The 11,766-nt window shown below is 46.7% G+C and overlaps 2 protein-coding genes across 8 annotated transcripts in view; one reads left to right on the forward strand and one right to left on the reverse strand.

Moving 5' to 3' along the window:
* The window catches only part of LOC142902705 (LIM and calponin homology domains-containing protein 1-like), a 59,642-nt gene extending 54,286 nt beyond the window's left edge, over positions 1 to 5,356 (reverse strand). For 4 of the 7 annotated variants that reach the window (XM_076048035.1, XM_076048036.1, XM_076048033.1 and 1 more), the window contains exon 1: positions 4,999 to 5,356. In XM_076048035.1, the coding sequence (XP_075904150.1) occupies positions 4,999 to 5,100 (102 nt within the window). In that variant the 5' untranslated portion in view covers positions 5,101 to 5,356. The remainder of the gene's footprint in view (positions 1 to 4,998) is intronic. The other 3 variants (XM_076048039.1, XM_076048038.1, XM_076048037.1) reach the window with 1 other exon arrangement.
* A 2,160-nt stretch (positions 5,357 to 7,516) lies between these two features.
* LOC142902768 (transmembrane O-methyltransferase homolog) lies at positions 7,517 to 9,846 on the forward strand. Its single transcript, XM_076048190.1, has 4 exons — positions 7,517 to 8,112; positions 8,658 to 8,922; positions 9,057 to 9,253; positions 9,373 to 9,846. The coding sequence occupies exons 2-4, from the start codon at positions 8,667 to 8,669 to the stop codon at positions 9,721 to 9,723; spliced, it is 804 nt and encodes a 267-aa protein (XP_075904305.1). The 5' UTR covers positions 7,517 to 8,112; positions 8,658 to 8,666; the 3' UTR covers positions 9,724 to 9,846.
* The last annotated feature ends 1,920 nt before the right edge of the window (positions 9,847 to 11,766 follow it).

Raw genomic sequence — 11,766 nt, forward strand, 5'->3', positions numbered from 1 at the left:
ACACTCACACCCTGCAGCTCACGTCATAGCTTTGTGGTTCAATCTATGCCAATTTTTTTTTCTTCTTTTTTTTTTAAGCCAAGCAGTCTTCGCTGGCTGTGAGATGAAGTACCGGTGCATCCTGCTCTTCTGTGCCGCTTTTAAAAGGGACACGTCCGTTTACTTTTGGCCGTCTCATACAGGAACAGGGACAAACAGAGGGAAGGCTGATGATTGATGAGGATGGTTCCCAGGAAGTGAAGAACATCAAGAAATCATGTTGCCTGAGTGGCTACTCCAGGAAGGTGACTGGGATATAAAGGGTGTGTGTGTGTGTGTGTGGGTGTGTGTGTGTGTGTGTGCTAATCTCCAATCTACTTTGGTAATCCACCACATGATCACCTCTCACCCCAAACGCGTGTGTTTGTAAAGACCCATCTGGACCCGGAGTGGCAGGCTTTCCGCCGACAAAAGTACATCATTGTCTCAACACCAGTGCTTTTTGCGGCGTGCGTCTCGCTGCATCGTCCTTGAAAAGCGCCAAGGTCGTCAGAGTTACGGCAACATCCGCGAAAAGAGCTGCGAAAAAAAACCCAAACAAAACCAAACAAAGCAAAACCCTGATGACTTTGATATATTTAGAGCGACGAGGCCTTGAATAAACCCGTCAGGAAGAGCTGAACCGTTATTTTCTCTTCCGCTCGTGCCACTGTGGCGTTTCTGACGCTGGCCGGCCACGCAAGGGGGGGACAGACGGCCGGCTCTGAGATTAAGCAGATCATAACCACAGGATTAGTGATTAGCGTCTTACTTTCAGGGATTTCTCATTCGTGTGCGAGGGGCTTGAGGGCGCGTTGGGGCCCATTCGGGAGAGAATGAGCCTTGGATCCAAGTGCAAACACTGCAGCAGCAGGTTCTGCTTTATCTTTTTATTGGCTGAAGCAGTTGGTTTTTATTGAACCTCTTAATCAAGTACCACAGTCACGGATGAATGAGTCGTCATTCATGTTTATGGAAGTAATGACGCCAATAAAAATATGAAGAAAGGCCTGGCTTAAAAGCTGCCAGTCAAACAGAATGAACTTAACCAGGCTTAAACGTCCTGCTTGTTTGAATGTTTGAGCGAGTGATGCAAGTGCAGGTCCTGAACTCTTCACTGACAGGAGCTCCCTTTTGAAACGGGATTCTTCAACAACGTGTCGACACACTAAAAGTCATGAACTCTGAGGGGAAAACTGACAGCATCAACATGTTGGCTTACGGCATCCGGAAAAAAAAACAACTGACATCACCTGGAAACCGAGGATGGCCTGAAGGATGCACGAGCAGAGACTGAAAATCTGTCAAAGAAGACAAGTGCAGCTTTCCAGAAGCACCCCAGGCCCAAAAAAATAAACGTGTGCTGAGTTGCAGTCGTGGAAAGGGGAAATAACGCGTTGATAGTACAGATTCAAAGTCTGGCAGGCGCGTCGAGCCAGACGGCTTCACCTAATCGACAAAACTGTGCTCATTTTTTCAATATGACACTGAAAGAAACTGTAAAATAACAATTGAAGGGAAACTTTAGCTTCCACAAATCAGCACGTTCAGTATGTGTTGTTTGTGTCCCACTGCTGGCTGCAGAACAGTCGAGTTGTGCTGATTTGTTTTGGCTTCGGCAGACCGATGTTGTGGATGTGATGTTTTCCTCAATCGAAAACAAAGAAACAAGAATCTGTCAGTCTACAAAGCGCTGCTTTTAGCTCTGCTTGGCACGAACCACCTCCATCCACGTAGGGAAAAAAAAAAAAAAACTGGAAATATTTTGCAAAGCGCTGCGCAAACAGCAGCAGAGATCGACTGGCTGATGCCAAAATCCAAACCCTGTCATTTGGATGCGGAGCACAATGACAATGCGATGGTATAACGCTGCCCGCTGGGGCACGTAACAAAGAGACAGCGTCATCTGCGCAGCCTCCGACATGTCGCAACTCATTTTCAGCGATGCTGGAAACAAACACGAGGCCTCTGATTACATTCCAATTTGAAGGGTGGCAGAGTTGATAAAAAGAGCGGCGGCCACTTTGAAGCGCAGCTCCATCAAAGTCCACACCTTTTGTTTGCGCCGCATTGTGTTTGGATGGAGCCGCACGATTGTTAGGACTAAGTATTCCAGGAGCGGATGTGCTAAAAGTATCTCAGTTGACAAAAATTCCAAGCTGGCGATGCAGGTGGACTGCTAAACCTGCGCTCTCACAGAAGCGTCTAGAAAAGTTCCAGTGTGAACGGTCGTCCGGCTGGTCGGACTAGTGCAGGTCAAATCAGGAACCGGTGGAGGAGAAGGGGGCGGAGCTACAGCCAGGGTGACTGGCTGCTTGTAAAGCCTCCTCGGCCTAAAACTGGCTCGTTTTATCTGCTGTGTCATTTTCAGGCCCCCAGAGTCCAAGATGGCGGCCCGTTCGTTTCAATGAAGTTGCTCACCGAGCACATACATCGAAAAAGCTTCAGTCGAGTTGCTTTGGTAATAATATTGATAGTGATGAGGTTTTCGGACGAGATAAAGAAGTACAGTCAGCGGAGAAGAAGCCAAAGGCTCGCAGTGAAAAATGCTAACATGTGTAAGAGCCGGAACTATCAGCTGCCTCGGCTCTGCGGTGAGCTAATCTCTCATCCTTGACTCTGTTTAAAAGGGGACGGGATTTGTTATTACACTCAATGTGCTGAAGCGGGTTTGCTTTTCTTTCAAAGTTTTCAGTTACATAATTAGAAACCAAACCCCCCCCCCCCCCCCCCCGCCCCCCTCTCCCTCCACTTGTTCCACAGAGCGGCGTATGTTAATTTCTGCCAGGGATGTCCTGGCGAATGTTTTCATAAGAATTTGCAGAGGCCTGGCTCACCGTTGGGCAGGAAGCAACGTTTTATCACAGGACAAACGTGTGAAGAGGAGAAGAAGCCGAGCGGCCCACACGACTGAAGATTCCACTCACGCCAGAGGAGCCGCTAAACATCTTCTGGAGCGAAATGGAGTCTAAACACTTAAACACATAAACGCTGTTAACTGACCCGACGGCGATGGGAAGTTGTGGGCAAAAAGTGGTGGTGGCCCCCTGCCCAATTAAAGTGGATAACACAAGATTCCTCAGATTTTTGGAGCAAAAAAATAAATACATAAATAAATAAATAAATCTTTCCAAATATCAACTCCATGTTTCTCCGGGGAAAAACATAAAATATTAATCGGTTCTTATTGTGGTTGGATGACCAAGCTTTCCTTTTTAACTGCTGCGGAAGCTAAAATTACGCAACAAGACCTTCCACCAAATTATTATCCGTCAAAACATGCACAAATAAATCAATGGCATGACAACTACGGTGGCGACAGACCGGGAAACAAAAATAAACAATCGCCTTTGCGCTGAGGTTTCGACATCGCTATCAGTGCGGTTTGCTATGCGCGGCAATTAAAACCAAATTTTCTGCCAAAGAAATAATCATCCCAAACATTCCTCGCCCGTCATGCGTGTCTCTGCAGTTCATGCCGACTTTATCTCAGATTTGTTTGGCGTTATTAACACTGCGGGTGTCTCCTCATCCAACGCTATTTGTGCAACGGGGGTTTTGTGGAACGCCTGGTTGGCGCTGCCGAACTCGGAGGACGAGAGGTGGTATTTTAATCATCGAGCTGCAGGATGATGAGAACAATTTGCAGACAGGAGGCCCGACTTGGTTCCCTCGGGGGAGCGACACCCGATACGACACCGGCCAGCGACCCGTCTCCGGTTTCCTCAGGTGACTGTCTCCAGGTGTGGCGGGCGGGGTGGGAGGGGCTTAAAAACAAATCAGGAACAGTGAAACGGGGGCTCCGACTGCCGCAGCTTCTCGGCTCGCGGCCCCAATCTGTCTCGCCGATTCTGGGTCAGTAGTGGCTTTTTAAAGACTTCACGGGCGGCGCCCCCTACCCCCCCGAGGAGTTTGCTGCCGCTAAATAGGACTGCGATGGCGTTTGAGTCTCTTTGAAGAGGAGCTGATGGAGGCTGAAGATGGCGACTGAAGTTTTCACCCATGGCGGCACTTTAAAGCACAGATGTTACCAAATGCATCGCATGTTTGTCGATATTCAACACCTTAAAGTTTTGCACTTGGGTTCCTAGTGAGACAAAGTGAACAAAACTGCCAAAACTGTATCCATAATTTTAAAAGATCCCCCGCCTCCCAATCCTTACCGACACCCCCTGCACTCACTCGCACTTGCTTGAAACACCTTGAGCTCTTCCATCAGCTCTCACGCAGCTTTTTGTGCGACTGCATTCCAACAGAAACGGTGAGCGTCAGCCGGCTGCCAACCCTTTGAAGGCTGACAGCAGGCCGGCCCACCGCAGGATGACAAAGTCAAAATGCAGCGGGGGCAGGCGAGCGTCGTGATTGAAATTCCCTTAGCACAAAACCTTGTTTGTGCGATTATTGTTCACCCTGCTCGCAATGAAGCAGCGAGAGGGGGGTGAGGAGGGGCGGGGGGGGGGACCCATTCCACATGATGCATTCATTGTTTTTAAGCCAAACACGCGCCAGGCCCCACAGCAGCCGCTGCCACTGTACAATGGCCCTCACCAAATAACAACACACAGCCGAGTGCAACATTCAGCAGGCTCCTGCACAAATATGTGCATCACTATATGGAGATATTTAAGCTGAACTATAACAATGCTATGCTTACAGCTTCATGCTATCAGGTTGGCAGTGGGTTTCTCAGATAAAGTCACGTCAGGGATTGCAAAAGTCTCAGCTAAATCTATTCATTTCAATCGTGACCCCGTGACGCAGCCTTTGTAAGACTGGAATTTTAACGCTGTCCTACATTGGGGTGGTATTATTAGAGCTTTGAACACCTCTCAACAGGTGACCAAGCAAAATTGTGTTAAAATGAAATAAGTGGTGGCAGAAAAAACCCCAAACCAGACTTCAGTGCAAAAAAAAAAAAAAAAAAGAGCAGCAAAGTGCCAGAGAGCTTTATCATCCACAATCAGTGCTGCTGCTGCTTACCTCGATCCATTTCTGCGCCTCCTGGAACGCGGAGTCTGCGGCCGACTCGCTCGCAGGGTGATGCTGATGAGACGCTCCGATGCCTGCAACCGGACTTGCCATTGGCGAGGAGGAGGCTCCGCTCTCCAACTGTTACAGCCTTTCTTTTTTTTTTTTGTTGAGACCTGAGTGCTTGCGTGAGTGCGTGCGTGCGTGGTTTTATTCCAAAGCGGAACCAGCCGTCAGGTGACTCGGTCGGCCCCGTCGAACCAGCCACCAACGTCGGCTTGTGGGATGTCGCAGCAGCCGCAGCAGCACCGGCGAGGCGAGCGAACGAACCGCGTCCTGCTCTCCGGTGGCGGCTCCAGTCTGGGAGGCTGAGGACGCGAACACAGCCGCGGTCAAGTCAGCCGGAGCCACTTTTAGAGTATCCGGTTGTGAGGTACAAAAATAAAAGCATCGGTTCAAATCCAAACTACTTGTTTTTCCCCCCCTGATGAGACACACTTTATTGCGACATAATTAAGAAACTACCAACATCTGAAAATTACGTTGTAGCGTCTTTCTGTCATTTACGAAAATAGGTAGTAAAATGTTCAACACAAGCACCCGTGTTGCAAAGTTAAACGTTTTCATGAAAACAAGGTACAAGACGCAGGAGTATGTTTTGTTTTGTTTTTTTAAATCTAGTCCCATCAGGTTAAGATTACTTGTATAAGGTTTGACAAGAACGTCAACAAACCTTTATTTTAATATGAATGAAATTAATCAAATATTATATAAATTAATTGAAAAATGTAACTTTTTCTGTCTTTTGCGTCTACAAAAGTGTATACATGCAAAACAGAAATGAATACAACACAAAGCAATCAAACAGTAAAAACAAAACAAAACAACAGCAATCAAAATCCAATACCTTTCACACAATAGTAGTGTTAGGATTAAAAGTGATTAAAAGTCATTTAATAAAGAAAATATAAATTAACCATTTTGAAGTTATAGCAGTTCCCGCAGTGCTAGCAAACACTGCAGATCAATAATAGTGATTTTGGCAGGCAGCATAGGCAAACGTTCATAAGTCCAGGAAGTGACCAGTAATGACAAGGCAAAGACAGTGGTCACTCATACACAGCGTACTGTTCTTTGAGTACTCGGTTGAGTGGTTGCTCAAATAAGGCACTGTTCTTAAATGCTGAGTGTGCGGACACTCAGAAAAAGGTCAAACTCCCCTTCCTTCCAATGCTTTGGAGGAAGGACAGTGTTTTTTGGTTGTTTAGGTGGCGATTCCTCCTTCTTTCTCTTAATCTGTCATACTCTCAGGGCATCAACTGTTTCCATCGGGACGGTCAAGAGGAAGCCAATCAGAGGGGTTAAACTTGAACCATGACCCCTCATTGCAACGGATAGGACTTCATCCTACATAAACTCGGACTGAAGACAGGATTCTCATTCTCACTTGGGGGGTCACCCGGAGACTTCCATCTCGGTTAATCTGGGGCTGCTCTTCTGACCATCCAACGGGGAATCCATGGCCATGATTGCTTGTTTTTTCAGTATTAAACCTTTTTGAAACTTGGTATTTTTGTACGATTCCTTCCTGGATTAACCAACACGCGACAGTAGTCAGTAGTTGAGTCAGTTACTCAAACTAGAGACAAATAGTTCAATTCTATAAACATATTGCATTTATTGTGTTGTGGACAACCCCAGTTGGTTAGCATGTTTACTAGTAGTTTCCCCAATTTAGCACAAAGGCTATTAAACATGCTCTTAACAGAGGCTGCAGTTTCATGTTCAGCCTACACAGTGACAGTGTGAGTCATACTGTGTGACTAAATGATTCTTTAAAATCCATTCAAAATGATAAAAAAAAAAAAAAAAAAAGAAAAAAAAAAAGGAGGGCTCAAACCTGAAAGGGAGCGTGTTCTCCAGTTCGGCGACATACTTCAACAAAATGCAACATGTGACAGGAAGCGCCTGGAATTGGTTTGCATAATTTTATTTTGGTGAGTAAGTCAGAAATCATTTATTCATGTGACCAGAGGGGGAAAAAAAACATTAGGCCCCAATTCATGTGATACTATAATATTTATCACAACTGATATCCAAAAGAATGTCAAAACACACCCTTATCATGGATCAAACATAATTTCAAGCTCTTATTTTAACAGCCGGTCAGCTTTATATCCGGTGACAATGCAGCTGCTTTCGGCTCACTTAGCGCCAGTGCACTGACAGGACACGCACGCCGCAGTGTGCTGATGCGCTCCAATGGCCAGAGACACACGGATCAGGCCGACCAATGAGGCCAGTAACAAGGCCACTGGTGGGGTCGTAGAACACCCACTGTTGCAGCGCCGGCACCAGTGACAGAAGACAGCTAACTGGGAGCACTGGGGGAGAAATAATAAAGGTCTGTAAAGTTCTAAACTTTAATCTCAAAGACGTTGCAGCGCTGGTATATACCTGGCCTTTCAACAAACTGGGATGCAGAAGCGGAAGTAAACGCGTCAGGACCACCCTTCAAAATAAGAAGAAAATAAAGAAACCAACAAACATTTTGATTAGTAATCCACAGCTCAATATTAAACGGCTCCGTGTCTAACGTACTTGTTTAAAATTTGAACATGTATTTCTTTTTTCTATTATCAGAGCCTGTTCATGGGTTTTGCAGCGTGTTGCCTCCTCCTCCACTTTCCCAGTGTTTGTAAACTGAAATGTGAAACTCAGGTCCTCATCCCATTTCACTCCTTTCCCGGCTGTGAGAGCTCGGTAAAAGTTTCCACATCTCTGCTGCCCCCCAGTGGACTAGCGCACTACTGCAGATACATTGGAAGAGGCCGAGTCTTCCAGGGGGGAAAAAAAGAAAGGAAAAAGAAAGAAAGAAAGGAAACAAAAAAAAGGTTGTGTATTATTTGTGTATTTGAGTGTGTGCACCCTCTGCCAGTTCGGCTGTTCATTCTTCTCCGTCTGCGTGTGCGTGTGGGCGTCTCTGCGCGGAAGAAGAATCATGGCCTGTTTGTGTTTCCAGTTCGGCGGCTCTTTTGATTGCTCGACTTTGACTTGTCAACTTCCTGAAGTGGCGGCAGCTCCATCTGTGCGTGACAGACCTGGACAAGGCGAAAGGCCGCGTCGGTAAGTATCGAATATTTAACAAGCTTCCGTCCCTTTTAAATGCCAAGCGGTGCCTCGGAAGTAGAAACACTCCCCCCGCGTTCATTTTCGTGACGAGTTTGACGTTGCCTCGATGTGAATCCTGAGCGCGGATGTTTGATTTGCGATGAAACATGGTCGTTGTTCCCTGAGTTATCGTCTGTCAGTATTCTTTGAACGAACTACAACCCTCTTAGCTAAAGGTTGTGACCACTTTAACTGAATAAAAACGTACTTAACCGCCCTGTAGATTATTTGCAGAATGACTTTATTGACACGCCAGTGGGTTTACGCCGCGGGCAGTACACATATCACGTCAGACGGGGGAGCCAGAGGTTTGGTTTATGCTGGTTGCTGTGCACCGGGTGTCACGATGCTGTTTATAAATGGGTCACGCTGTGGTGTTTATTTTTTTAAAGATTTAAAGTACTTTTTTTTTTTTCCTAGCATGATTATGTAAGAAAAACCGAACCATGATTAATCAAAAATATAATGATGTAAATGTAACTTCCTTCTCTCCCTCGCAGCTCGGGAACATGTGGCTGGTGGCCGTTTCCATCCCGCTGCTCCCCGCCGTCCTCGTGGCCTCCACTGTCTACGGCGCCAAGGTTGCGGCTCTGTGCCGCCGACTCCTGTCCTGGCTGCAGAGGCTGACTCGAGGGAAAGTGTGCGTGAGGAGCACCCACGCCTACGTCTTCACCAACTGCACCCACGGCAAAGTGGTCAGCGTCCTGGAGACCTTTGACCTTTACAACCGCACGCACCCGCACCTCTGCGTGAGCCCACAGGCGGGTCAGTGTTCCATTGGACTGGTTTGGGTGGCGGTCGTTTTTCAAGAGAACCACCCGGTTGTTGATTGAAGCAGCTGGTCGATGTGTTTGTGGTGCTTCGGATGAAACGTCTCACATCACTGTCGTCCCTCACAGCCGCAGCTTTGGATGAAGCGGTGCGGAGAACCCGACCCTCCCTGGTGCTGGAGCTGGGTACCCACTGTGGCTACAGCTCCGTCCGAATGCTGCATTTGCTGCCCCCTGGTGGCAAACTCATCACAGTGGAGCAGGACCCGGTCACAGCAGACCTGGGCGAGGAAATCATACTGGTGTCTAATTTCAAGCATGACCAGGTGATGGATATATAGATTGATAGATAGATGAATACTTCATTTGTCCCAAAGTAAATGCAGTACTTCGCTGAGTGCAAACTAGCCTTCAGAGAGACATTTGCTCTTCTGGTCTTTTGCAGTTCCAGGTGTTGACATCCAGCTCTGCAGAAGCAATGCCGAAGCTGCGGTCATTAATTGGGGTGAATGGGAAGAGGAGCTGGGCAGAAGGGCCTGGGGAGGGCTTCAGCCTGGTGCTGATGGATCACGACGCTCAGCAGTACCTCCCTGACCTGCTGGCTCTGGAGCGAGAGGAGCTCCTCAACGTCTCAGGCTGCTCCATCCTCCTGATCTCCAGGAAGAGAGGAGCTGAAGATATAGCAGGGGTGCTGGGGCACGTCCGCACCAGAGCCGAGTCCTACTGCGTCATGTCAGATCTTCAGTGTGTGGTAGAAATCTTTTACCAAAAGAAAACCAGAGGCGTATCAAGGTGAAAAGATACGTGGGTCATGTGGACTGATTGTTCTATAGGAAACTGTAGTGAACCTGTTTGTCCTGAGTGAGATGAGTGTTGGTGAAACCGTGCATTTTGCTGAATAAAATATTTTCTACATCTAGACGTATTGCCTGCGTCCTCTCTGGGTGTGAATGGATGAGTGTGGATGGATGGAGTCAGCAGAAGTCTTGGTTGTGGGGGGAGGAGCTCCCCAAAACACACAGAATGATGACTTTTTATACCTGGATATAAAGATAAGATAAGCTCGGTCGCTTCAGCTTCGAGTGGAAGGCCAGAGAAGTCAGAGAGAGACTCCGGAAGAGGAGGCCTGTTTGTACCAAGATCGCCAAGGCCAGAAAATTAGTTAGGTGATTGCAGAAAGCAAGCTAGGAATTCTAGTGGAGGGCATTTTGGAAAAGTATATGGGCAAAGACACCATATGTGAAACTCCATAAGCAACTCCTTAAAATATACAGATTATTACATATTGTTAATGTTGCAACTTCGCAAAACCACTTGAATATCAGTGAATGCATTTAGGTAACAATAACAATGTAATAATGATTAAAAAAAGATAATAAATCTGGATTATTGGTGTAATGCACAAACCAGCCACTAGATGGCGGTCTCTGTCCTTTTTAACAACAGGGACTAAGGCGTAAAACTAGTTGGGTTTGATAAGGACAGCGTTAAAAGGGAGACGTCATCCACTTTAAAGAGGTTTCTTTGTTGTTTTTTTCGCAGTTCAGTGGAATCTCCTCCTTCTGCAAACTACTTTAAATCTTCTCAATGTGCTTTTTCTTCTTCTTTTATGTCAACGTGCAGCACAGCCAGTTTAGACGCCCACTTTAAATGGGCAACGTCATTACAGTCTTGCACTCTTACTCGTCATTATCTACAAAGCATCCATTAGCAGAAATAACTAAACTTATTTCCACATTTACCATTGAAACTGCTCCCAGTCTTCAAGATTCATGCCCCCGCTGACCATAACGTGCCACAGTGAGCACACGCAGGATTGTCTTGTGGTTACGACGCAGATGGAGATTTTTTTATTTTTTTTTTGCCTCTAATTGTACTGCTGAGGCCTTTGGAACAGTTGGAGGGGCCATTACATGGTTTGGAGTCAATTTACTGCAGAAATTTAAATAAATAATATCGGTGCAAAACAGCATTTAATTAAAGGCAATATGTCTGCGAGTGTGGGGGGTGGGGGGTGGGCCTGAATGCCAGGAATCTGCTGCGCAACAGAGAGATGGATGTTTGTAAGATTTAGAGTTTTTGTGAGAGCAGTGCCGTAAAAAGGAATCAAAGAAAAGCCAAGTCAAGTGAGGTTAATGCTCGCCTGCTGACAGCTACAAAAAGAGGAAGATTTACACAACCGAGGACGAGGTTTGAAAGTCCAATCGCTTTAAATGGGCCCAACGGAGGACAATCTTCAATTACTTGACGCACCAAATTGAGGAAAGTGACTGCACTTCCTCTGACTTTCCTGTTGTTGCTCAGTAGAAACATAAACAGCCAAGTGATGCTAACCGCGCTCTCGTGTTCATCGCCGCCTGTAGACCGTTCCAAATGAATGAATGCTGGACGCAGTTTGGTTGCATGCGTGTGGCTCGGCTCACAGGCCAGCAACAGACTTTACACCGATGCACCGGTGCCGCTGTCAACGGGCTCCGGCAGCTTTATGGGAATCCGACTAATCTGACTCAAGGTTTATCCAATCAATGTTTCCCTCCGGTGCTGAATGTTTATTATGGGCTGCAGACTCTGCATATCTTGTGATGCAGCATGCTGATATCGCATCTTTGTCTTTTCATAAAACCAGTTGTTTTTCTTGTCTTTTATTGTCTATGGATGTAAAATGAAAACTCTGTGATTACGCTCTGATTACACACCGAATTAAAACGGTTCTACTCAGCAGTTCGTCCACACGGCCGCGCGCAACATGTTATTACACAAAGTAGACCAACTGTAATGATTGCTCATTAGCGTCCGTCGCCATCTCTCTCTCTCTCTATCTCTCTCGCTCAGACCTTGC

Source organism: Nelusetta ayraudi, unplaced genomic scaffold (genome assembly GCF_046127955.1).
Source record: "Nelusetta ayraudi isolate G7.1 ecotype Tasmania unplaced genomic scaffold, CSIRO-AGI_Nayr_v1 ptg000097l, whole genome shotgun sequence".
In the NCBI taxonomy this organism is placed as follows: Eukaryota; Metazoa; Chordata; class Actinopteri; order Tetraodontiformes; family Monacanthidae; genus Nelusetta; species Nelusetta ayraudi.